The 27,593-nt window shown below is 37.0% G+C and overlaps 1 protein-coding gene across 7 annotated transcripts in view; it reads right to left on the bottom strand.

The window, feature by feature from the left end:
- Window positions 1-27,593, bottom strand: part of PIEZO2 (piezo type mechanosensitive ion channel component 2) — a 382,528-nt gene that overhangs the window by 51,015 nt on the left and 303,920 nt on the right. For 6 of the 7 annotated variants that reach the window (XR_005649322.1, XM_039845973.1, XM_039845987.1 and 3 more), the window contains 14 exons: window positions 26,503-26,679; window positions 26,082-26,207; window positions 24,442-24,642; window positions 23,644-23,848; window positions 23,425-23,526; window positions 22,142-22,307; window positions 19,901-20,144; window positions 17,360-17,456; window positions 16,056-16,215; window positions 14,535-14,624; window positions 12,813-12,934; window positions 11,690-11,761; window positions 7,318-7,424; window positions 2,269-2,383 (listed from right to left, as the gene is read on the bottom strand). Coding sequence is in view for 6 of the 7 variants with exons in the window: in XM_039845973.1 (XP_039701907.1) it covers window positions 2,269-2,383; window positions 7,318-7,424; window positions 11,690-11,761; window positions 12,813-12,934; window positions 14,535-14,624; window positions 16,056-16,215; window positions 17,360-17,456; window positions 19,901-20,144; window positions 22,142-22,307; window positions 23,425-23,526; window positions 23,644-23,848; window positions 24,442-24,642; window positions 26,082-26,207; window positions 26,503-26,679 (1,984 nt within the window). In the remaining variant the exon portion in view is untranslated. Of the gene's footprint in view, window positions 1-2,268; window positions 2,384-5,945; window positions 6,045-7,317; window positions 7,425-11,689; window positions 11,762-12,812; window positions 12,935-14,534; window positions 14,625-16,055; window positions 16,216-17,359; window positions 17,457-19,900; window positions 20,145-22,141; window positions 22,308-23,424; window positions 23,527-23,643; window positions 23,849-24,441; window positions 24,643-26,081; window positions 26,208-26,502; window positions 26,680-27,593 lie in introns of all 7 variants that reach the window. The other variant, XM_039846010.1, reaches the window with a different exon arrangement.

Below are 27,593 nucleotides of genomic sequence, written 5' to 3' on the forward strand. Positions count from 1 at the left end.
TGAAAATAAAAGCCATTTCTCATCTCTGAGAAAGACAAACAATACAAAGAGTAATAATGGGGGATAAGGCTACAGGGAAATGGACACTCTCCTACCTTACACATTGGAGTGTAAATTAGTAAAACTGTTTGGGAAAATATCAATTAAAATAAAAAAAGACACACCCTCTAACCCAGTAATTCCACTTTTGATAATGCATTCTGTGGAAAGTGAATGTTCTTCCTGACCCTTTACTATGCATTTAAATACACACTCCCGTGCACACACGCATATGATTATATACAAAATTTTGTGCACAGATATCTGTGATAGGATTGTTCATTGTAGAAAAATCTGTAAGCAAACTTTATGCTCATTAGAGATGGAATAGTTGAATAAATTAGCATATCCACATTATAGAATATTTTGCAGCTATTAAAAAGGATGATGTGGTTTTATAAATACATAATTGGAGAAATGTTCATGATACGTTGCTAATAAACATATAACAGCAGTTTGTATTACACGAACTCATTTTTGAAAAACAAAGGAAACTGCCTGCACACACGTACTTATGCCCATGAGAAAGGAGTGAAAGTGAACACAACATATTATGAGGATTTGGTAGCTTAGTGGATAGGTTTTCAAGGCCGACTATGCATTTACCTCTTTACTGCTTGACTTGTTACACCAGCTCTGTCTTAATTTTGTCTTTTTAAACCAATAAAGTAAAATAAAATGAAAGTTACCAGGAGGTAGCAGGGGGCGCAATGATTAAAAAGGAGAGAGATTTTACAGTTAGAGCTTCATTAGAAACTAGTTTTTCTTTTATTTTTAAATATATTTTTAATTTCACAAGGAATTTATATATACATTTTCTTTGTAGAGAACAAAAAATGTAACAGATAAGTCTAAATTTCCCTTTATTCATACCACTTATCTGTCTCTCCATTCCTTCTCAAGAAGAAACCACTGTTATTAATTTGCTAAGTTTTTGTCCTTATTTTTCTCTTGAAGTTATATACTATTATATGTACCCATTAAAAATGCAAAATATTATCTTGAGATTTCCTTTGTTTCATAATGTGCATGGCATTTTGCAACATAACTTTTTTAGTTGAACAATGTCAGGAATTGTTCTCCAAGTCAGTTCAAAGTAATCCATCTCACTTTTTAAACTACTACAGAGTATCCCATAATATAGTGGTAACATAACTTATTTGAATGTTCTTTATGTGGACATTTAGGATGTTTACAAAATTTTGTTATTAACAAATAAGTTTTGATAAATATTCTTAGACATGTGTCCTTGTGCACATGTGCAAATCCTGCTTCCGGTCAAGCCACACACCCAGAAGTGGGACTGATTTCTAGTGGAATGTGTACATTTAAAGTTTTCATAGATATTGACACACTGTTTGTCCAACTTTACAAGACCACACAGTGTATGCGAACACTTAGCTTCCCACCAGATCTAAACAGTAATATGCAAATGTTTCTGATCTTACCAATCCGGTAGAGAAAAAAACAAAATGTCAAAATAGTTTGTGTTTCTCAATTACTAGAGAAGCCGAGCTCTTTTTAAAAGGCCATTTCCATTTTCTGATTTGTGAATTGTTTTCATATCCATTCATCTATTGGGCTGAATTTTTCTTTACTGATTAGGAATTCTTACTACAACCAGAATACTCATCTTTAGTCTGATATACATAATCAAAATATTTTTACTGAGTGCCCCACTGCACTGTAACTTTGCTTTGGTGTGTTTTGTTGTAGTTTGGAAGTTTTCCTCCTTGGAAACATGTTTCTATCCTGCGCTTTAAAATGTTACAGTATAATGCTGAATACGGCATTGGCAGGTATAGTTCCATTTTTAGCTTCTGAGTATTGTTTAAGTGTGATTTCCCTTTTTTTCTTGGTTAAGTTGTCAAAGGTTCATCTTTCTTATTAGTTTTTTCCAAGAACAGCTTTTCACTTCCTGATGAGCCTTGTCTTGTATTTCTTTTCTATGACTTAGAATCTATCTAAAAAGTTAATTTTTTCTTTCTACTTTCTTTGGGCTTATTTCGCTTGCCTCCTCATTTTATAAAATGTATCTTAACTTAAATTTATGTTTTGATTTATTCCAAGTGTCAGACATGAGCAATTAAGGACAAGTAAAAATTGTTACAATCTTTAGGATTTAGAATTCTAAAATCTTTAGAATTTATTTGCAGTTCCTCTTTTACACTGAAAGGCCACAGAAATGGGGAGTGCTGGCCAGAACCTGTGCATCCACACGACACTCACCCTCCCCAGATCCTTTTCTCCTTCTTTTCTGTTCTTCTCTTGTAGATCTCTTTTTCTCTTTGCGCCTCTGTCGGAGTGCTGTTTTAGGGTCAGTAATCCAGGCTTGATAAACAAACTGAAGGGAGAAGGTTCAATTATTTTCTGACTTTTTAATAATTTGAATTAAAAGGAAAGGGATAGACATCAAGATTTCTGACTTTTGGAAACATACTTTTTTTTCTCCCAACACAAACTAAATATCCCTCTCCCATATCCCTTCATATGATGAGCTGACCCATGCTATTGTCATTATTGTGAAATAAATATGAAAACAGATATGCAGAAATATATTTCATTTGGTAACAACAGACAATCATGAGATACTTTGAGTATATACAAACCACCATTTCACCTAAGTTCCCACGTACCACCACCATTTGTAATACTTAGTTACTTATCTTTTGCATTATAGACCATGGAAATAAACTGGAAGCCTCACTAGGTCTCATTAGAGTAGTTTTCTCCCATCATAAATAAACTTTGAATCAAAAACAAAACAACATCTTTCACTCATTTATTTTGGGAAAATAGTTTTGCATATTCCATACTTTCCCTTGGGAATACCAGCTATTGCCAGCAACTTGAGAAAGGGCTTTGCAAACTGATTAGTATTTGGAGAGAAAAATAATGTGATATTAAGGTTAAGGAGTTATTCCGGATGATACGAAAGGAAAATTGGTGTTTTTGGTTGAATTTTGTCTTTTTCATTCAAGAGCTGAAAATAGTTGTATTAATATATTATAACTGCTAACCACAAAAGAGCAATTTTGAACAGCCCACTCACCAATAGTCTCCCAAGTCATGCAGAAGGAAAAAAAAGAAAACCTTGGTATACAAAGCTAGCCATCCAGAATTATGAAGCCAAGCAGGCATGCTCCTCATGCACCACAGACACACCTGAGTCTCAGGGAAGCTGGGTTTTCTATTATCATAATAAAGTTAGAGGACTGTTTTGTATGGGAGCTTGTAGACCCAGACATTTTCATTTTATTCTATATAATGTTCAGATTTCTGAAATCTTTGAAAAACACAGTGTAAGAAAACCATGGGCATTGTAATGTCAGTAAAAATAAAGAGGGATTTAAGTCTTCCATATAAGGAAATGTAAAGGTCATAAGTTACTAAGAAAGAACATTTCTTAACTCTGGTAGAAATTTCAGTCTTAAGGGCAGTTAACACAAATATAACAACTGTATTATTTCTAAATAATAAACCCAGGAGACAAAAAAAATTATCTTATTTTGTGCCAAAAACATTTTGAAAAGTGAGATAAACTGGAATTTAAAGGAGAAGGACCACAGAAAGGAATTTATGGTAGATGTTTATTGAACACATTAATTGGGAATCCTATCAAGAATATCTTTGAGGTTTGGTACATTAATAAGCAAACTTGCTTCCACAAGATATTGATTCTTTTAAAAAATCTATTCTGCTAAATGTAAATAAATTTTCAGGCTTAAGAGCAAAATATGTTGATATTTCTTTAAAATTTTTCTTTAAAAAGAATTATTAGACAGTTGCTTTTAGATACTGCAAGAATCCCCTGCCCCCAAAAGAAAATAAAAATGTAATTCAGGATTTCTAAATGTAATAGGTGCACAAGCTGGAGGAAGTCTTTTGCTCTGAAGAATATGAAAGCATTGGGAGAGAGGGTGAGAAGGAAAGAAGAGAATGCTTAGGACTGAATTGAAGAAGTCTTGTAGAAAGAGTGAGAGCTATTAAAATTTGACTATATTAAAAGGGAACTCCTGATTCTACATATGACATCTAAATGATTAAGTCTATCAGTTTTCTCATTGAGGTGAGAATTTAAATAATGCAAATAAGAGGAGATGAGGGAGAGAGAATTATATGGCAAGTCCTTATTTGTAGATAAATTATCTTAATGTTGATGTTTGGAAATACAAACATTTTATAGTTCCAGGAACATTCGATAGAGGGTCGGTTTGGCCTCAGTCCAATTGTTTCAGGGAAAAGTTGATAATGAAGGCAGAGGAGGAAACATCCCTATTCTTACTGAGTCAAGAAATAGAAGTTTCTTATTGAAGTTTCTCAATTCTTACTTCGTAGCTGTAACTATCAGCCATTTGACGGATCTCTCTAGGGAATCAGACACAAGCATCACTAACCATAAGTAGAAAATACATGGAAACGTATTAAATGACCTTCGGATGCTCCAAACCGCACTGTCACTAGTGTGTATTCTCAACTTAATTTTAAATTTTCCCTTACATAATTTTATCTTAAATTCTATCACACATATTAAGGGAAAATGGGATTCATTTTACTGAAAACTTATTATGTAAAGAAGCATTTAATATTTAAAATAGGAGAGAATCTTATTGATGTGGAGATCCTTAATTGAAATTGACTAAGTTTCATAAACTGTCCTTTAATTCAGGTGTGATCCAGGACTTTATGTTGTCTATAAGATTTTTTTAAAGTAAGATATGGAATTATTACATTGTAGTCTTTCTTATAAATTCTTTTTTATGGATAGAGAGCCTCATTTGTAGACATAAAAGGGAAAAGAAAAAGAATCCTAGGGGAGTAACAACAGTGAATATCAAACTAAAAATTAGAATCCTAGCATTTAAAAATGATGAGGTAAATTATCCTAATGTTGACATTTGGAAATACAAACATTTTACAGTTCCAGAAACATTTGATATAGGGTCAGTTTGGCCTCAGTCCAACTGTTCTGGATCCTGTAACTCAAGGTAGATCAGATGCTTGAATTTCACCCAGGAACTTGAGAGAAATACAGAATTTCAGAACCCACCAGACCTGATGAATTTAAAGAACTTGCAATTAAAAAAGATCTCCAAATAAAGTGTCAGAAGCACTGGTCTTGGTCACCATCCAAATCATTTCCTTAACACCGAGCAGCATAAAGACCTAAGTGTTTAAGTGCTTGCTTCAGATTAAGTCAGAAGAAACAGCTTTCTTTAAAGTATAAGAATAGTAATTCATTATCTATGACTTTCAGTAATGTAATGATTACGGCATAGATAACTGGACAATTTCGTTGTGCATTAGATTAACTAACGGTTCATTTTAAAACAGTTTATTCAGCATTATCACTGATGCTGTGGGAAGGAGGAACCACATAGACTGTACATGGCAGCACGGCCGAGTGAGGAGATGTACTGACTTCAGAAAGAGATATGGAAGGTGACGTCCAGTTTGGGAAGATGAAAACTTAACAGGAATCCAGAAAGGAGATGGAGCAAAATGAGTCTTTTATTAGCTTATTCATAGTTTTACCAGCTTTCTGAGAAAAATTATCATACTTTTTACACATCATAACTGATGCATGCAACCAGATGTGACCCTTTTAAAGTGACACATGACTCAGACAAAACTACAAAAAGGACAAAAAATAGATGTGTATCTGCATTTTCTCTTTCTATTTTTCAATAGGCTCTGGTGTCAACTGAAAAAACAAGAATCAAATGATAAAAAAATTGGCTTCTCTTTTTGGAAAAATTTGCCTCCCAATATTTTAAATTCTTATAATTTCTTCATTTTATGATCTATAGAACAGGAAAAATGCAGATGTAGCAACAGGGATCTGCTTGTCTAAAGATCTACACAGCAAAGGGTCACACACTGCATATCACTGAAACGTCAAATACCTTTGCAGCTCTGATTAAATACTGAAGAATAGTTTTGGGAAGTTTAATGACAGACTTTGGCAAGGCTAAAATGGCTGATGCAAACTTCCCAATAGCTCTCTACAAAGAAGGACAAAGCAAGAATAATTAGTAGGAAAGAAAACAGAAAACTAATAATTTAATATATGATGTCAGTATGAGTCTCTACGATTACATCGGTTAGGTTCAAACGTGCCAATCTTTGAAGCTAGAGTAAAATGTGCTCTGCTTATAAGTTACAAATAAAGAAAATAGTCACTCATTGCAAGTAATCCATACAAATGGTGAAGATGATCATGGTCTCTCCTTTGTTGCATGATGAGTGATGGTTAGAATAAAAGTCATTAGAATAAAAATAAACAAGTGGAGTCATTACTATTTGGCAAACCAGCTGCACACATACACACAGACACAGTCATCTTGAAACAGACACAGTTAGTAATGGTGCCAGTGAGAAAGCATCAGAGCAAAATGTCTCTGAGAATAATTTAGATCTTCGATAAGGCAGAGGTGAATGTAACCTTCCAGCTTGAGAAGACCTAGCCAGCAAACTGACAATGACCTCTTTATAGACACTTCATGTGGCTTGATGGATAAAATTCTAGGTGCCTTGTAGTATAACAAATGGGAAATAACTCCTAATATGTGGCTCTTTCATTAAAAATATCTATATCTTCTCTCTGTATATAAAGATGAATTAAGCTATCAATCAATATGTAACTCTACTGACAAATCATCATGTTTAGGTAGCACTGATTATACCTTCACTGAGTACAACATACTTAGGCCAGTGAGCTATATAACTGAGAATGGTACAGCAGTTTCTGAAAAAAAAGGCAGTAAGCTGAAAAAAATAAGAACTGTGCTATATATTTTTATTATTTCAATAAATTCTCAAATCTATAGCAATATAAATGAAACTGATTTTTTAAATAAAGTAACATTTAAATGACAAAACAAAGAAAGTATTTCATTTTCATAATTAATTATTTCACATATTGAAATATAAGTCCACTTAAGCAATTCAAATCCATGCCAGATAAGCCTTCTTCACCTCCTACTTGCAAAAGAAAAATAAAGTTCGCCCAAGGAAGCTTTATTTTTGTTTATAGCATTAGAACATTTTTGATGCAAGTGACGGGTACTGTGTTCTTGCATGTGATTACGGCAATGCTGAGAGCAAGCAGCATTAATTTAATGAGGCAAAAACAATTTCAGACATAAATCAGAAGCTTCTGGGAGCTATAACATATATAAACACGGCAGAAGAAGTCTAAGCCTGCAATTGCAGTCTGTCAAAATGAAAAAACTCTTCAACTAGCAAAGGACATGATTTTCCCAAACCCATAATTACCTGGAAAGCTGACCTTCTTGGAGGTTCTTCATCTTCCTTTTTTAATTCTTCCTCTTCCTCTTCTTCGCTATCCGTTTCAAACAAATAGTAATCTCCACTCCTGACCACTAAGCAAAACAAAATATTTACTTATTTCTTGAAAGAGATATAAGATAATCAGGGGCTTATTAATGAAATGCCCCACAAAGATACACATAAATTGTCTGTAAAAGGACCACAGCAAGAGATGTTGGTAGGGAGGAAAAAACAAGAGATGAAGAGTACTCGTTCTGGGCCATGCTACATGGTGTTGACATGACTGAAAGGATCTGCAGAGCACGAGGCCTTGTCTATGCCATGTAAGGGAATTGGCCACTATTGGGTTCATCTGGTATTTTCTTCCTTCTTCATTGTAAATTTTACATAGATGCCATCAGATCAACTCTGCAGCAACCTGTTTTGTTACAAGATTGGCTAAAATAAGTGAAAACTATTGTTGTTTCAAAATTTAGCAAGTTTATTCTTTTAGACAAGGCTAAAGTGAAGCGGAGGGTCTGGTGTTGTCTAAATGGGTCCAAACTACTGTAGAAAAGCTAATCAGGAAGATTCAGGACCAAGAATCAGTGTCACCAATCTTCTATTTCATTTTATACTGTGCAGACCTGGCTTCTCCGCAAGTGACATAAGGGACATAACAAATATGGCAAGACATTTGAAAGAGTTTAAGAAAAAAATAACACATTGTCATGAGGAGGAAATGGGCAGGTAACATTTAAAAAAGAATACAACTACAATGCCACCACTGCCACTCTGGCCGTTCCTACACATAACATGGGACAGACTGACGCATGATGGACATGGTCCGTACAGTTTAGTGCTATTAGGCTTCTGGTCATCCAGGAGCTCCCCAGTCGCTTACTGAAATTTGAGACCTGTAACTGACCATAAGACACAAAGCAAAAAACAGTATGGATCAGCCTTGCCTTGCCTAAAACTTTCCCTGCAAGAACACATATTTCTGTGCTAACAATTGGGAGCAGAGAAAGCTGATGTCTAGAGATTTAAAGAAATTTGAAAATCTAATCTTCATCAGTTTGATTATTATTTTAAGTTCATCAAAGAAAAGAGACCCAGCATGTACATTTTTGATGCTACAAGAATGGTACCATCATTGCAGGAAAGCATATTAATACTTTCAAGTTATATTCAAGTTTTCAAATGCTTAAGGTGTCTTTTGGATGATGTATTCATTTATTTTTTGGATTTATACATTGTAAGGCAATGGAAAACCTTGGCTTGTTTAAAAAATTAGTTGCTTGAATATCACAAAACATGGTCAAAAAGTAAATAATTTTGCTCATGATTTCAGACGTATCTGAGGCCTCTATCCATGAAGATGCAGAGTGAATGAATTGGGCCTTATATCCTTGAACAGAAGCACTGTGATTTGTCATTTTTATTTTGAAGAAAGAACCAGGCCCAGAGTACTGGGCCAGCACTGAGGAAATAAATGCAATATAACATAAGGTAAGAGTAAGCAAGAACAAACCAAAGTTACAGCATTACGTTTGACAGTGAGAAGACCATTAAAGTAATGCCTTCATGTAAGCTCAGAGATTTGCAGGAAAGTTACATGGACTGTACGTCACATAGTCATTTGGTAAAAACAAAGTATTATAAGATTGAGCATTTTACCCTCATTATAGGCTCTAAAATCAACAGTAGCTTAAATTGTATTCAATCATACCTTCTATAACTTTTATCCATGTGTTAGCCCAAACGATTTTCATCTGAAGCAGTCATAACATTGATTTTATCATTTAAAAACATTACCAATTTGTATGTGAGAAGTAGAAATTAACACATTAAAAAAAGAAGAAAAATGTTAAAATTTTTCTATTCCTTTATAGAATGTTATTGAACTAAAACTAAGAAAATGACAGAGAATATTATCTTTAGTGCTATCTGCTAATAAGGAGTAGAGAAGCTCTGACGTATACATTTGTTAGTTCAGATAGAGATCCTGCCTCCAGCCTGTGTCCATATACATATCATGAATGTTGATGTTATTGCTGAACAACTGAGCGTGAAAATAACTTTTAAAATCCTACCCCCCAAAACTAAGCCCTTTACTTCAAGTATTTCACAATAAAGTGAGGCTTGGCATTGACTTAGGCTATATTGAATTGACATGAAGACATGCTATACTGGAATGGAAGGTATCATTGAACAGCAATAATGCAATTGCATGTGTGTACATAGGTATGGAAGTGGGAGATCTGTCACCTGTAGACTTCGTTAAGGTCTTGAATACTTATAAATATTATGAACAACTTAGCAGTGTTATTATACTGTCAATGGATTTACACAAGGGTGTTCCAACTATACTTATTTTTATACTTATCACCTCTAAGAAATATCTATTTTAAAGCCCAGTGACTTTTAAAGAAATAAGGGCTTTTAATAAAGTTTTTCCAGATCTGAAGATAAATTTTGGAACTTGTCATAGTCTAAAAAAATAAACCACATATTCATTCCTTTTCTCTCCCCACAAGCTTGTAAAAGGAAATACGTTTTGTAGAAAAATTTAACACCACGCTCAGAATCTGATTCCAAACTATGAATTACACACATTCGTGCATTATTGCACCATAAGGTATTGTAACAAGGCACGTTTAGTTTAATACCAGTCTTCAAGAACTTGGTATAATGAGGGTGAAATGAATAAGAAAATCTAATGTCAGTAACCTTCATAGAAAATTCTTTAAATTATTCCCAACTTGTAAGATGATTATCAAAGACCATATCCAGTTCCTTCCAAAATGTAATGTTTAGATGAGAAAGGAAATACAACCGCAATGATTGCAATGGGATTTTACCCCAGCTGAAAGGACAAAATATTCAATATGACACAATTTTGAAATGGATAGGTCTCTCTAAACTAGCAAAGGGCCCCTTAAAAAAAGAAGATAGGCATAGTTTACTTGTGACTTGATAGGCATATAGTGCAATGCATTATTAAATTGTGTGCATGACTAACATGCCAATGGACAGTAAATTAAAGTGTCACACAAATTTCAACTTGAATCTTTGTCTTTGCCTTGGGCAGCAAATGAAATGAAACTCGTTATAATTCATGGATTTTTTTTTCTGCTATAATGCTAAAATTCAATATTTAGAATTAAATTTGATTACATCCATGTATACTGAGCACATTTGGAATATTGTTTCATTAAGTTGGTTTACCGATTTCAGAAAATTATTTCCAGAGTAAGAGAGGGCAATATCAGATCTAGGTGACACTGAGAATTACATATGAGAAAAGATTCTGATCAATTTGATTTTCTAGTGATTCTGAATATCCCATTGGTAGAGCCCCTCTCATCATTATGTGACATTATGGGCCTTGGTGATATTCTTTGTCTGATTACATTAGATAGAGTTACTGAAACACATTATAAGATAAAAAAGACTAAAGACATAACAAGTAACTTTCAAAATAATTAATAATTATTCAATATTCTATGACATTTAAGAAGGGCTAGATTTAAATGAATCATTCTATTATAATACCATTGGCCAATAGTGGGTGATATTACTTCTGCTAAGCAGAACAGATATAGCCAGTGAGTTCCATAATTCTTCATTATTTTTTATGATCAAGAGGGAAAAGCACTAATTCTATGTGGCTATCAAGTTCTGCTTTTCAAAAACTGTTTTCTGACTTTGCTCTTAATTAGCCATGGCTGAGCTGCAGGTGGCTCTGAGGCCACATGCTGGACCCTGGATTTGAAGAGCCTTTTGAAACTAGGGAAGAAGCAGAGTGAGAAAGTAAATACACTTTAAGTTATCCTCATTTTTATATTTAATAAACTGGAAAAAATCTTTACATGCAAATAAAATGAAAGCTCTGGGAATGAGAGGAGGGGTGGCTCATTGGCATCCATGTCTAGCGTCTTACAAAGAAGGCCACAAACACTTTGAACATAATGATTGTCCTTAAATCAGAGTCCCAGGAAGAGCTGAAACTCATTTTAATAAAGGTTTTCAGCCATAAAACAAATACGCATCAGCAGAGCTCTAGATCTCAGAAGTGGATAACACAGTAGTTAATTATTCTTCCCTTTCTGAGCCCATAAATGGTGCTCAGGAGTATGTAAGCCATACATTTGGCTTTCTTCAACCAGTATGGTAATCAGCTAATTCTCTGGAAGATTTTGTCTATAGGGTTCAGAGACTCACTTACATTACCATTTTCCTGTAAACTGACCCCCTATCAAGTCACAAAGATCAAACCATGCATGGAACACATAGGTCATGGGGACGCCTGAATTCTGGTCAAGGATATAAGGGTTAGAATCGATGAAATTGTAAGAGGATCGAGAAAACCTACTGGAAGCATGATCAACCCAAGGCCGCCACCACTGCTTTTTTTTGCCCTTGGCTTTCTGTTTGTCTGCTTCTCCTAAAATAAAATATGTCCAAATATTAATTCTTATAAAATGAGAAAACAAATTTTGAAAACCACGCTTTAACAACTCAATTGTCAAAATCTAGATAAGTTGCAAAAGTAATCAGAGGTCAGAAAAAGGAATTATACTGAATGTGAAAAGTTTACATGTATTAGCAGTCAATTTCACAAGGTAAATATTAAGTGTTCTATTAAAATTGTGCCACATTTTCATTTTCTTTTTAGTAACTGAGGGCACAGAAAGAATATAAAAAAGAAGGAATTATCTGTCAAAAATACATCTCACATTGAATTTTCTATTGAATTAACAGAAAAGAAGCATCACCTAAAATTTATAGAACAATTTAGTGGTAAATAATTTGTTAAAATGCATATATATCCAAAACCAGAAATATTTCTTGTGATTATTTTAATGAATGGTTGAAAAAATAAAGTTATGATGATTAATAGATACTATGTGCTAGAAAATATGCATAATTTCTTCATTTCTTTCAATCAGAAAAGCATGCAAGCATCTATAAGAAGACTTTTTTAACTTAATTGGATATTACGTATCTATAATTAGATACAATAAGTATATGCTTCATCTTAAGTTTCATTGAAACAGATAATAACTATATGATATTTAACTACCATTATTCAGATACCACACAATATATGCATACATACTTGATTTTCATACAAAATTTATTAAAAATAAAATAGATTGTGTATCTGAAATATCTTCCCTAAAGAAACGAACCAAGCAAATTCATGCCCATTTTCTTTAGAAACACATGTCTATGAAACAGAAGCTACGTTATATGTTGATTAAAATTGTCTTGCTGAAGAAAAGATACTTGTAAAGTCATGGATTCGTTAAATATGTACTTTATGAGAAAAAGAAATATATCCCATTTACAATGGGAATGTAAAACTTGATGTTAAAAAAATACACTGATAACATTAGCATAATAAAAACTAATGTTATTTTACAGCCCTACCCAATATCATGCTATTATTCAATGTCAAGGTACTTAAATAAGAGGGAAATGTCTCGACATACTTTCATCATCCTCTTCAGAGAGTTTTTGGATGTCTTGGCCTTCCCCTGATTCCTGGGTCAAGCTCAGCATCCTCTCCTTACCCTTTTTGTATTTCTGTTGTCTGGCCTTGATACGATCCATTCTGTAAGATGCAAGAGCAGCAGCAATACCAAGAACACGTCCACAGTTATCACATGGTCATACTTTGGGTTTGCACTTTTATGTATATAGCTAAAATCATCAACAAAATGGTTAACAGTTGGGACTTGTGAATGATTTCTTATTAGAAACAAGTATCTCCATGTTTTTTAAAATATACCCATGTTAATTTGTACTATACAGATGCTAGTCTTAATAACAAGATAAATAATAATTATGCTAAAGTTTGATGTGCAATACTTTATGTCTATGTACACCTTGTACCAAAGCCATTCTGAACACAGAATATTGTGAAATGTAAGTCCTTTATTCTCCCAGATTTCGGTTTTTTAAAAATAATATGTCACATAATTGTGAACATCAAACGAAAAGATATATGAGTGGGGAATTGTTTTGTAAATAGCGAGTCACTCCTCAAATGTTCATAAGTATTCTATTAAACATTATGTCTCTTCTCTATTTCAAATCTAATATCTTACTGGTTCTGGATAAATGTATCATTGCACATTTAATTATTGATTTAGTGCCTTTTATTTTATCTGCTTATTCAAGAAATTTAGAAACTGCAATGCTGAACTCAGTTTCCCAGATCTGCCCTCCTGAAATGTTTCATTTCTTAATATAGTTTCTTCAAATTCTAGATATGTTGCTCAAGTTTTTAAACTGATTTAAGCACCATTTCTGCTTTGTGCAGCTTAAACAACATTTTCAGTTTCTTTTTCAGTTTCAGTTTCTTTTGCGATGATCATTACCTTTATTCTTTTTTATTCTGATCTTCTGTTACTTAAGCAAATGAAAAAATTCAGTGAAGGGAATCATAGTAACGGTCCTCACTTACGAGAACACATTCTAAATGTGGGTCCAAATTTGTTATTTCTCTAGACTTGATTTAAGTAGCTGGAGACAATAACAGCAACAGCTATACCATACTGTATTCAATTATATATATATAAACCAGTGTCAAGTCTTAATATATATATATAATTGAATACAGTATCAATTATATATATGTATTCAATTATATATATATAATTGAATACATATTCAATTACAGGATTCTGCATTTATTCCCTCAACCCACATATATATATATATAATTGAATATATATTCAATTATAGGATTCTGCATTTATTCCCTCAACCCACAGATATAACGATCATTTACTCCAAGTGCCTGGTGCTGGGCAAGATGCTATCTCATTTATTAACTCATTTAATCTTTACAAAAACCCAGATAGAATTGTGAGCCCTGATTTAAAACAGGAAATTGAAACTCAGAGAATGTGAATGACTTGCTCATGGTTCCAAAGAAAGCAGCCGAATTAAGACTTGACACTGGTTTTACTTAAGCTGTCTCCATTTCTACCATATTGTAGCCACCTTTCTTTTAAATGACTTGCATTTTTGGTCTAGCAGGTATAAGCCATTGCCTGACAGAAGAATAAATACCTGGGCAGTTGTGAAAGTTAACACAAATATATTGTTCATGGGGTTGACTCGTCTTGAGAGCTGAGGGCAGCTAAATGGGATCTACAAACCAAAAATAACAGGAAAAGAGAAGAAACTAAATAAAGCATCCTTACTGCCTCTTCAGCTGATCCATTGACTTTTTCTCTTCCTCAATTCTTGCTTTTACAGCCTTTACAATTGTGGCTTGGAAAAGTTCAGCCCCTCTAAAGGAAAATTGGAAACATAGGACAAATCAGTATTTATATCATTGTTACTCACCTTTCCCCGAAATGATTGCTATGGGTTAGGAAATATTTCTTTTTGTGCTGTTGACTGGAGTTTCTCAGCTGGGAATGGGAGTAATGAGGCCCTGTCTAGAAGCCCCTTCCCAGTGGAAGAATACGGTGCAGACTTTCCCGGAAGGGAGTGGCTGCTCACAACCCTGGAAGTTCAGTAAAAAATAAAAAATAAAATGGTTTGTGTTTTCTAAGACATTAGAAGCCATGCACCTCTTCAAACCTGTCCCGAAAGACATTTTACCTTAGCAAAGAGTTACTCACCTGACCTTGTTATAACTGTCCCACTAGAAAACATTTGCAAGAACTGAGTTCAGATTCGTTCTCTACTCAATAAGCAGAAAAGGATATAGAGTGAACTGAGGATTCCTTAAGGGAATATGCAAAGTTGGAGTGTGAGCCCCATCGATGGGATTTTCAGTCTCCTGCTTCTTTGATTCTATCTTTCCACTGCCTTCTGTTCTTTCTCACATTTCAAGCCAACTAATATCCTCAACTCTGTCCCATTGTCATCAGTCACATTCACTTGGCAAATCCCAAGTCTATAGGATCCCAGTGGTGCACTGGCCTGTTCTTGGATAGGCTGTCATCAGTGGTGCAGAAAACACATCACTGGCAGACTATCTGCTGTGCCACACTCCCCAGAAATTCTTCTGCTTATCTCTAGTGGCTATTTTAAACTTCTTACACATTTCTCAAATCTAAAATTCTGTCAAGGGCTTTTTACTCCTAGTAAATGACATAGCTTTATACTTCACAGAGAGAATGTAAGTCAGGAAGCAATTACTTACTCAGCTTCCTGCTACCTCTCCTGTGGACACCCTGTCCTGCAGTGACAGAGAAAGAGGTGACATTCTCCTGCCTAAGGCCCGCCTGTGCTCAGGTCTCTTCCCCACCTGCAGCCTAAGGGACTCTATCCTTCTCTTTATTCCTCTATTTCCACATTTTCAACCTTTCCACTGCCATTGAAACCTGCTTACGAGCACGCAAACATCTCAGACCTTACTAATCTTAGAAAACCCTTGTACACCTCACATTTTCCTATGCATACTCTTATATCACTGCCCCTGCACAGTCAGATATATTGCAGTCACTATCTCCAAGCCTTTACCTTCAACCTCAGTTCGATGGTGTTTGGTTCCAATCCCGACCTGTCAAGGTCACTGATTTTACTGTTCATTTGGCCAGTGTCTCTGAGACAGGGACATTAGTCTAGGCGATCACACACCTGACCTTGACACTTCCCTATCTCAGTGATATTCCCTTTAACACCTAGACCACTTCCCAGTTTTTCCCTCTAAACCTGCAAGATCAGGGGCTGGAAAAGGGTGGGATCTAAGAAAAAGAAGCCTGCCCTACCTTGATGCCAGGATTTGTGAAGCTTTTATATCTGCCACAACATGCAGGAAATAGTAACTCATGAATACTCTTCTCTGCAGCAGGAGGAAAGCAAAACATATGCTGTCCCAAATAATTCCTGCTTCACCACTGGGTAGTTTACATGTGGAATCATTATTAGCTAGGGCAGAAAGTAGAAAAAAAGTTTAAAATTAACATCCATTTCCATTGTTATTTTATAAAACCTGTGGTATGATCAGGCTTGGTTATTCACACAGGCTAATTAAAGCAACAGTCTGATCTATCAATTTGCTTATGAGTTACAAGCAAGGCAACACACTTTACATCCAATATGAACATTGATTCATAAGGCTAACCACAAAGTGAACTCTTGGCAACGTAAGACACAGGAAGGGCTCCTTGCCAGAGAGGGATCCTGAATATTCCTTTCTCTCAGGGAGAAAGAGACCCCGCCCCCACCCCCTCCCCACACACATACCCCAACAAGGGCTATAAAGAAATAATGTCTGCTTGTCCCAGTGTCAGAGCCCATGCTCTTGTAGAAAAGAAAACATCCTTTCTGGGAATGGGCTCTACCTAGAGTTAGGCAGCAGAGAAGAGATAATGCAGAAGGGTCTATTAGAAGAAGGGGTCTCGACAGCACATCTGATCCTAAGCCAAAACAAATTTCCAGTGACATTTATCCTCTGCAAAGTATAGCATGGATTGGAAGCCATGATGGGGGAGTGTCATGTTCAAGTTGCCCCGATTCCGAGCACCATGGAGGAACATGTGTGGTGTTGCCCTAGGTTCTGGTACAAGAGGCAGAGGGATGGAAATGGGATTTCTGCCTCCATCATGGTGGGAGTCTAATTCCAGAAACTCTGTGGCTCTTCCCATTTGGTTTCCTGAGTTTGAGGTTTTCTGAGCTTCCTGAGGAGAGAAGGGCCTGGAAGTCAGAATTACAATGATGAGCCAAGATTCTAACTACGACAACCACAGGTTTGAGTGGACTTCCATAACCCTTTCTAATCAATCCCCCTCGCTCCTCCCACCCCCCGCCTCCCCGCTTCCCCGGCGCCCTGGACCTGCCAGGATTGGGGAAGTTTGTAGGAGATAATCCAAAATGCCTGCAGTAGGGCGCTTCATGTTATGGACAATAGATTCACAGTGCCGTATAATCCTACAGCCTTTGTGTAGAGATTAAATTGAACTCTACTTTTATCTCTTTTCTTTACATGCTTTGGCCCAATTTTTTAATAAGAACAGTATAAGTGTCCTTCCTTCTTTGTTCATCCATTCCCAAATTTGCTTTTCATACTTACGCATTTTATAGCCTTTGACTGTGCAGGCCAGGCTGAAAGCTTGGATTAACCAGCAACTATTTTCAACCAATTTTTCAATGTATCCACATGCTCCTATCTGAAAAACAAATGAGAATGGCACATTCTGAAACTCTGTGCCCAGAAAAATAGCTTTTTGTTTTGTAATCCCAACATGTGCAAGAATTCACAAAGTCTCAGCGCCAGTGATTGCAGGAGGTCTCAACAGTATTTAAAATTACAGTCACCGTGGAGTAGTGCAATTGATGCTTCAGTAGTACCATCATTTCCTGGGGAAAATTAAATCCAATGAGTAAAAGAAGAGTCTTTAGTGTGAGGTTTTCCGTACTTGGAAGCACCTCTCTTTTCAAAAAGGAAATCTTGAACCATGGTAGGAACAAGCAGAGCTCTATTTTAGCAAATGGATGGGCACTGAACCCCGGGACTTTTTGATACAGTTATTTCCTCACAAGTCAGACATATTAAACCTATGCTATTTGCCATGACATCGTCATAAACAAGCTGCATAATATAAAGTTCTTAGAATGTGTTATGTAGCTTTTTTTTTTCTGCCTTTTCTCTAAGTAAAGGAATCTTTTTTGTTGATTTGGATGTAGTTGTGTCATACCAATGATTTCTTGTCATAGTTATGTTAAGTTCAAGTCTTGAGGGGAAAAAGTTTAAACAAACATTAATCATTGCAAGCTAACACATAAAGGTGATGGCTGAATTATGTATATTTCCTGGGAACAGGTGAGGTAGGAGAATATAATTAGGATTTGCTCCCAGATCAGCAGGTACTCAGCACTATTACTCATTGGAAAATGTTTTCTGAATTCATATTTCATTCCTACATAGCCATGCTTTTGTTCAGGTTCCCTAAGCTGGGAATATCCTCCCCACTTTGTCTCCCTGGATACCCTTTAATCTATCTTTCAAGTTTCTGATGGCTTCAAATGGCATCGCCTCTAAAAAGCCCATTCCCAGATTACTTAGGCAAGAAAGTAGGTACTCCTTTTTAGTTTAGTTTTGTTTTCCTGAAATGTTGTGATAATTAGTATCAACTCATTGATCATATTTAAATTATAGGTAGGTTGATCTTTGCTTTTAGAATGTGAATTACTTGAGGGTAAAGCCTGAGTACTAGTTATCTCTAGCTCTTCAAGATATGAAACAGTGCCTAGCAAATAACAGTGAATATTGGTTTACACAATGAAGGAATGAATGGACTTTGTAGCCATATATTTTCTAAGAATGGTTATAGGGATCAGCTTCTGACAATGGATCCTTCACCATCAGACTGGCTTTAGAATGAAATGGCATTCTGTTGTCCTATCTCATACTGTCTCCTGTAACACTCAATACTACCCCCAAGTGTAAATAAATACTAGTGGGTAAAATTGATTTAAAAAAAAATCATTTTTACTATCAACTAGAAAATTAACATTTCAATGGACTGTAGAGAAAATGAATTATCAAATACATATTCATAGTTATATAAACTCAACTTTCTAAGACCTACACACAGCAGTGGATATGCCAAAAAAAAAAATTACATTCTTTCACAGCTGAATTGACTGCCTGGTGAGCTCATCTTTAAGTAGCTAGGAAGGGGAAAAGCAGGAAGTCATTACATCACCGTTCTTCTAATGCATGATCAGGTATAGCCTGAGAGTAGCAGGCACAATGATTAACTTTAAGTCAAGATCAATTAGAGATGTATTAACTCCTTCAGCTCATGAAAGGTTGTTATTCAATATTCTGGAATAATAAATAACTTAACTGGTGTCCTGTGGCCCAAAAGATTTTATGTGACTGGGATTACAGACAGTTTGAATTATCTATCAGGTTAGGAGAAAAGCTGTACCCTGGAACATGGAAATTTAAGAGCAGAATAGCCAAACTTTGTAGAGGAAAGAGGTGGGGTTTGCTGCAACCCTCTGTTGTCTTAACTGGGCCCTGCTCAGGATGCCTGTGCTCAGAGGCAATCATGAAGCTGTGATTTCCTCAGTGTCCAACTACATCTCACGGGTACATAAAACATTCATGCTTTCAGTAGCCTTTCCCATCTCATGCCCCACCCTACATAGTGTGATAGAGAGCTATGCTCATTTTATTTACTACTTCCACAGCTCTTTCTAGATAAGAGAGTTGCTTTTAGCCAACATGATATGACTTTTGAAGAGATTCAATGACTGGTTTAACTCATAAATGGGTCATTTTGTAGTACAATAGGAGTGATAATAAATCATTCCTCAGAAGAGATGGGATTTGAATTAATAAAATATGTTTTAGAATTTATTTCTATGAATACATATCCTCTTGTCATATGACCTTGAGATGCTAAAAATGAGCAAAATGGATTCTGTTTAATATGGCAAAACAAAGAGTAATAAATGGTCATTTGAATTCTGAATTTGCAACATCTTCTTTGGGGCTTTTAAGAGAGCAGTGTGATAGGCAATGGGCTTTTAATAACCACTGAATAGACTGTTTACCCTTACACTGAAACCACAAACGTGTTACGCAGTGGGAGCCACTTACTGACAGTATGTTTTTCATCGTAATCACAAAAACGTTGTATGCAATCAGCCAGTCCCAATAGCGCAAGATACTTTTGATGGGTTTCAATAGCAAATCACCCCCAAAGAGCAGGAAATAGAAGCAGGCAACCAAGTAGCCCATGCAAAAGATGCTGATCCTGGTTGTCCCGGTGATGAAGATGATCGTGAGGACAAACCAGAAGAGGTAGCTGAAGATGATCACTTTGGACATGTCTAAGTACGATCTGGAAAACAAAACCAAACCATCAAAGGACAACAACACTAACAAACAAAAAATTAAGTCGGGAGATTCTACTTTAACAAGGGAAAAAATCATACTACCCATTTGACTCTACATGAAAGCACTTTTCAAGTTAGACTGTGAACTCTGTACTCATCTTTCATCTGACACTGCCTCTTCTACAGGAAATCTTTACCTAATTCGTAATGGATGAATAGGAAGTTGTGAAAACACTGTGCGCACGTTTATCGTTATTTGATTTGGATCAAATTTCCCACAAACAGCAACATTTCCTGTCTATTACTTGAGTACTCAAAAGTCCTGTCTTTCTTTAAGAGGCATAAATAATTGTATGGCAAAGGAAATTCTAAGATATAGATGCCTCCTGGAGTGAGAGAACAGTTAAGAGTGGGTTTCTTTTGATGAATGAAAAATGAATAGATTTCGGCTATTCTATGTTACATACAAAGGTTTTACTAGAGATAAAAGTTTCTCCTTGCAGAAATAATTCTAACAAAGCAGACACAGCCTCGGTGGGGCTTGTATGCTCTGTCCAACACTCTCTCTGTCTTTGCCCATCCGTGGGTAGAGTCAAGATTCCTTTTTAGGGAAGCATTCCTCTCTCCCTGGCCTTCCTGATGGAAGGTGAGGCAACATTCAGTCTCAGTCATCTTGCAGCACATAGTAGTTGCTGGGAGTTTCCACAGCACAGTCATGGACACCTGACAGAAGTTACCCCTACAGGCCACATCCCATCTGAGTTTGTGTAATTAGAGCTTCTCCGTTTTAGAGGTTTTGCTTTGGTTGGTTCTCTTCCCGGGTTTGGAGAGAAGCACAGAAGAGCCGATCCTGGGTCACTTCTTTGATTAATGAGTTGTTATTTTCTAAGGGTCAAAAAGTAATCTCTTGATGAAATGTGCACTGCACTTGACCTCCTCAGCATTATTAGAGAATGAATTATGCCTTAAAGGTACATTGTCAGATTAATGAACTTTTGAACTTAACCTTTTTTAGAGTACAATACTCAACACTTAAACGTTTTTGTAAATTTTTTTTTCTAAAATATATTATACCCTTCCTTGACTTCATACCCAAAGGAGAGTGGATAAAATGTCAGTATTTCTCAGTATCCCAGGATCACTGCATATAGAGTTAGTGACTAACGGGAGACCTAATATCGGAATACACAGAAGGGCTTCCAATGTGTGTGTGTAAAGGTGGCATAAAACATCACACCAATTTGTTGGACTCCTACACTGCTGGTTGAGTTGAGTCTTAAAGGCTTTATAGGATGAAGAAACCTGTTGGGAAGGCAGACTGGAGCAGTTTTCACTGGCTGGGCACCAGGTGACAAAACCTATGAGGAGTCTGCAACACAGTGAATGCAGAAGGAATACACAGTGAGAAATTTAGTTTGGTTTAAACAAACTCTATGGAGCAGATGATTAGGCTGCCAAGATCCGCTGTCATCAGACTGAGGAAGGCAAAAATGTACAAAGGGAGCCCATGCACAGCCACAGAGGAGACAGTGCTCAAGGAGAGTGTCAGCAAAGGGCAGCTGTGGTGACCTCTAGTCTTTGGTGCCCAGTGAATACGGGGGTGGGGGGTGAGAAGGTTCAGGGGATGAAGAGGATGGACAGAAGATGATGAGAAAGGACAGGGGATGACGAGGAGGGATGGAGGATGAGGAAGAAACCAGTGATGAGGAGGAAAGATCTCTGCTAAAGAGCCAGGAAGCAGTATTTATCGTCACTTGTCACTTTGTGTATGAATAAGAGGAAAAAACCCAGGGCAACAAAAAGTGTGTTTAATGCTGACAAAGGCAGAAGCAGAACTATAATTCAGAGGCTCATCTTCCAGACAGGGAACCACCCTGTCTCACATTTATTAGCTTCATGTCAGCATCACAAGAATGGCAGAGACAGAATTGGAAGTAGAGGTATATACTCCAAGTAAAAGCATGTGCCAAAGTGGCTTTGAAACCTGTGCAGCTGTCCTTACCTGCAGTGAATGAAATCTGGTACAGGGTTATGTTGACTAAAGGAAGCTGCATCAAGGTTCATGCAAATCTCAACATTGTCCCCTGCCATAATTCGCACTGCAGCCTTGTTTTCATCCTCAAAAATCTGCCGTTGTAAGGAGGCACACAGAAGCAGCATGAAGTCATCTGGCAAAATAGAGATAATTAAACCTGAGTAGGAAACAGTTCCCATACAGCATGAGTTGCTCCTGAACTCCTAAGTGAGCTGTGTTTCCAGAGTTCATGGTGCAGTTCTTCCTGGATTCCAATGTTGGGGCCAAGTCCCACCTTTCCCACCATGGTGGTTGCAAGAGGGACCACAGACATTCCAGAAGAGTCCTTGGATCTTGCCTGCATGTTGGTGTGTGAAAGTATCGGGTGCTAATTACTAGTCTTCCTGACGCTCTTCATTTGCATTCATCATTACCAAAATTTTGAGGCCTTTTGAGCACTTTTCCCATCTTTATCTTTTTACTTGTGGTAGAAACAGACATTTCTGTTTTTCTTTATCCTCTCCTTCTTCATTTGCATTTCTAATCAAAGACTCTTCCCAGAGCACACACCCCAATGAGGCTTGGTGAGAGTGGCTGACAATTATGGGCCTATTTGTGAGAGTAGAGGAAAAGTCTGAAGAAGGCCCTCACACTAGTCTGGCTGGCAGTCTCCTGTCCAAGTTGCTTCATTGTTCAAATTAAACCTGAATGTATGTAGGCAGTACACTCGCTTTCTGGTTTTCCATAGCACCCACTACTCCTTGCACTCCCAATTGTCTTACATGGAGACAATAACCTTTCACCTCTGGATCATCAGCCTGTCCTTGGAAGTGCTTAGGGCTGCAGCCCAGCTCAAGAGCATCGGCACTTGGGGTAGCATCTTGCTAGAACCAGGGTCTTATCTTTAGATTTGGTCCAGCTGTGGTGGCAGCCAGAAACCACTGCTTCACAAAATGTAAGGCCTCCCTCTCCAATCTATCTCTAGAAGGTGGGTATGTAGGGATGTGTATTGGGGTTGGGGGTGGGCGTGTGTGTTGGGAGGTGAAATTATGAAAATGAACATAGTATTTCAATGCTTATTAATTTTGCAAATGTAATAGGGTAAGTAGAAGCCATTAACGACCTGTGATATTAATGCATTGAGACAAGCCTTTACATGATTATAAAATTCAGTGGAAGAAGCGAAGGTGCTAATGCAGAACACATGAAGATGGATTAGCAGAAATAAAACCAAGTACCAGTGCTCTGTGACCGAAGGCTGCAATACTTACAGACAAGGAACACTGGGTTGGGCCGCACAATGAAATCTGGGAAGTACAGCCATTTTATGATGTTGTCGTTAAAGCTGGCCCCCTTGAATCTCCATGGATAATCTGCAGAGAAGGAGATAGTGAGGAACAAAGTCAACGTGCTCCTTTGCTGTCCTTGGCTCACTGTGCACAATGTAGGGCACACAGTAAGAATGGCTGGCTGCGGGACCACACACTCACCTCTGCAGGGAGCAGGGGGGATGCCGATGCAGATGAAGTACTGGAATGTGATGGTGCAGGCCAGAAAGCAGCAGTACTTGGGCCAGATCTCCGCAATGGCTTTTCTTCTGCGTCGATACAAGACGGCGATCAGCCAGCAGGCATGAATCATGGCATAGAAATCCATTCGCTGACCGATTACATTAACTGACATTAGGAAACACATCTGTATAAGGATGAAAAGAGGCAATAAATTGAGTTTACTGGGAAGGGGAGTGGTGTCAGCCCTGTGCAGGAAGCAGAGACCTGCATTCCTGAGGGTAGGTCTCCCTGCACATGTTTATCAGGTCTTGCCTTTTGTGTATCTTTTAGCGTGAAGACACAAATACTATACACATTATTTCCAAGGGAAAAACTGACTACATCGCTATCAATAAGAACCATTTCAAACCATGAAGAGAACTACAGCTATGACCTCTTCATGAAAATCACTGTTCCAAATTCATTCTACTAAGGAACAGGTACTACTACAATCATTTCAGGTCAAAACAATTCATTTTGGCTAAGATGCATGCACAAAACATAATATTTTCAGAGTGCACAGAAATAATATTTTACTTTTAATAAGAAAGCATTCAATCTTGAAAACTTTCAACCAGGCCAGGTTAACTCTTCAGCAGAATCTCCTTCTGCAGTCCCTGAGGATTAGTAATCATGGCCTGGAGATGTGCGACGAAGCTCTAGTGGAGAACTAGCCAAAAGCAGCTATTGGGATATTCACAGAATAGAGAAAGAAAACTCATCAGCAAGGAAACTCACCTCCAGACCAAACTTGTAGAAGAAGTAATTTATGAAATATTTGGCACAATTAATAAGTCCGTCATCCAGATGGAGTCTTGTAATGTCGTGAAAGATGGTCTTAGACACGGGGGGTGTGAGATTGTTTCGACCCCGATAGTATTCCTGATGGCGGTAAACTGTAACCTCAAAGGCTAGAATGGCCAGCATCAGGAGATTATTCTATAAGCAAGAAAACACAGCTGTGTGAAAACAGATGCTTTACGACTTGGTAATTTTAAGCAATCCTCATAAAAAATCATTTGATTCCATTCTCGATGTATATAAGGACAACACTTTATATAATCCCACCTATATAAAATATAGTCTTGAATTCAATGTTCATTTTCCTTGTTTTATGGTAACAAGGGTGAAGTTATTTCCCTTATGCAAATCAAGCTAATTTCCATGATAACCAGATCTAGAATCTCCAGACAAAAGCCTGGTGATACTCATTACTGTTCCTAAAAAGTACCTGCCTCTACCAGAAAACAATGGCGTTACCTTGAGGGGCAGTCCAACCTTACTGGCAACTAGAAGTATAAAACACTTCTACAGTGTTCTACAAGAAAGTCCTGGGAAACAGACTGGGCTGGAGGAGTGAGATAATCATTAGAGGGGAAATTTCTGAACACTTCTGAAGTCTGGCTAGAGAAAGCAGTAGATTAAGAAGCAAGCTAATCAAGATAAAATAATAATAACAGAGATGACATTGATGGTGATGATAACAATGATGATGATGACGATGATGATGATGATAACTATAAAATAGTATTTATGGAACTATATGTGCTAGATACTATTGTAATCATCCTTTTCAAATATCTTCTAAAAGCTCTTTATGGTAGATATTATTGGTATATCACATACTAGATTTTTTGCCAGATGAGAAAAGAAACTAGAAAGCTACACACACAAAAATGGGATACTTAGTACATTTAAAAATTCCAGGTGTTGAATATAAATGTTTTATTTTTTAAGTGCCTTGTCAGCATATTTTTAAAATTTCTCAGATTATTCATTAAAGCAAAATGTGAAAGATCTGAAGTATACTGCTTTCATTATGCTTCTTATAACTGATGCAAAGCTCCTTTTTCAAAGATACGCTCAAAGATTTGATTATCTCTAAATGTAATATATGCCCTTTATTAAAAATTGTAGAAACAAAATTTAGACCACAAAAAAATCTTGTAATGCTATACCTACTTCTCAGAAATAATCACTGCTGAGCATTTTGGATATTTTAGTTAATATTTTTTCTTTATATCTAAAAAAGATTATACTATGTATGGCATTTTGAAATTTGCTTTTCATAAAACTTAATATATTTTGAACATCTTTTAATGTCTGACATTACCAATCGCCCTTAATATTTTAGTGCTTCTATAATGTTCCAGTGAATATATTTGTCATACTTTATTCAATTAATCACAAACTACTCGATCAATTTCTTTTCAGCACAATGCAATACTGAATTTAATATTTAGTCATGTGTTTCAAAGGTGATCCTAAATGCCACATAAGATGAGGTTACTGTTCAATGTGATAGCAGGGTTCTCAAGGGAAAGGATTCCAGACAGTAACTGCACAGAGGCACCAACTCAGCGCAGCGAAGCCTTTACCCTCAGGTAGACGAGCAAAGGGGAAGACTTCCTTAGTCCAACCCACTCTGTGGGGTCAACGGGAGCACTGTAGAGTAGAGACTTGTTCAACTGGTGGAGAGGTATATCCGTTTGATTTTCATTTGGCTGAAAAGAAGACAAAAGGGAGTGAAAAATGGCTGCATCAATTAGGAGTGTTCATATCATTCTCCTTCAGTTTTGAGCAAAAGAACATGAAGAGAAGGGGAGGGGAAGACCCGTTTCACAAGGGAAATCTCAAAAGGAGAAGAGACTCGGGTCCAGCACACTGGGCCAAAATATACCCAACCTGCTGAGGTGACTTAAAGGTCAGACAAAATGTGCCTGGGGATATAGGTTCCCCAATATCCATCTCACTTCCCTAATGGCCAGTCAAGAAGATTACCCCGTCTTTGAGGCTCACCAAGGAACAGTTAACAGAAAAAGTCTCAGGCTTAATGGTTTGCAGCTGGTACAACATTTTGCAGACGATGATCACACATGTCCAGACAGTGCAGACACTTGAAGCCAGACGGCGTAGCTTGGCATATGGCAGAGCAAAAGCCCAAGAAATCAAAAATACATAGTTGAACACAGACACCTGAAAACATAAAATCAGAAATGGGGACAAAAATACATAACATGGCATAACATCCACAAAACATAGCAATTTGATTTATTCAGTTCAGCTCAGTTCAGCAGAGGTTGATTTTGTTTCGAGAATGTGAAAGGAATTGTTCTAGATACTAAGATACATATTTTGTGTAGCAGACAGATATATAACCAGATGCTATCAATATAATGTAGCAATAATTAACTATAAATGAGAATAGGCTCCTGTCAGAATGCCCAAAAGGGATCCTTGGCCCAATCTGTAGCTTCAGGAAGCATTTCCTGGAAGAGAGGATGCTGAGCTGAGCCTTGAAGGATGCATAAAGTTTGCCAGACCAAGAAAAATGAGACGTGCGTTCGAGGTAAAGTATGTATGAGCAAAGGCAGGAGGGTATGAAGGAGCATGGTAAGAACAGGTGACCACAAACAACTGGAAGTTCTGGAGTTGAAAGTAGTGAACTGCAGTAGTAGTGAGGCTGGAGATGCTGCTGGGAGCCACATTTGGATGGACCCTTTGATCACGGCAGACACAAGGGGTTGCTTAAGTGAGATGCATGGGCCTGAGCAGAACAGAGACTGTGCGTGTTGCCCTTGGGCCTGATGCGGAAGGAAGAAAGAGGCAGGATCTGTTCTGAGTACTGCCCAAGGGGATTGCCTGCAAGGGGGATAGGTCTCCAACAAAAAGGGTCCAGGGAGAGAGGATGCTAGGGACCCAGGGGCTGGGTGGCAGATATGCTCTGGAGGAGCTGCTGTTGGATGCCCCGCCGAGGAGCCTCCATGAGAGAAAAGGTAGGTTTAATTGATCCAGCCCAGAGTGTGAGGCCATCCTATGATAGTATAAGTCAAATCAGAATAAATTCCCACTGATCCTCCCAAGAGTCTATGGTCCAGCCCAGGAGATTT

This window comes from Pteropus medius, unplaced genomic scaffold (genome assembly GCF_902729225.1).
Source record: "Pteropus medius unplaced genomic scaffold, Ma_sr-lr_union100, whole genome shotgun sequence".
Lineage (NCBI taxonomy): Eukaryota > Metazoa > Chordata > Mammalia > Chiroptera > Pteropodidae > Pteropus > Pteropus medius.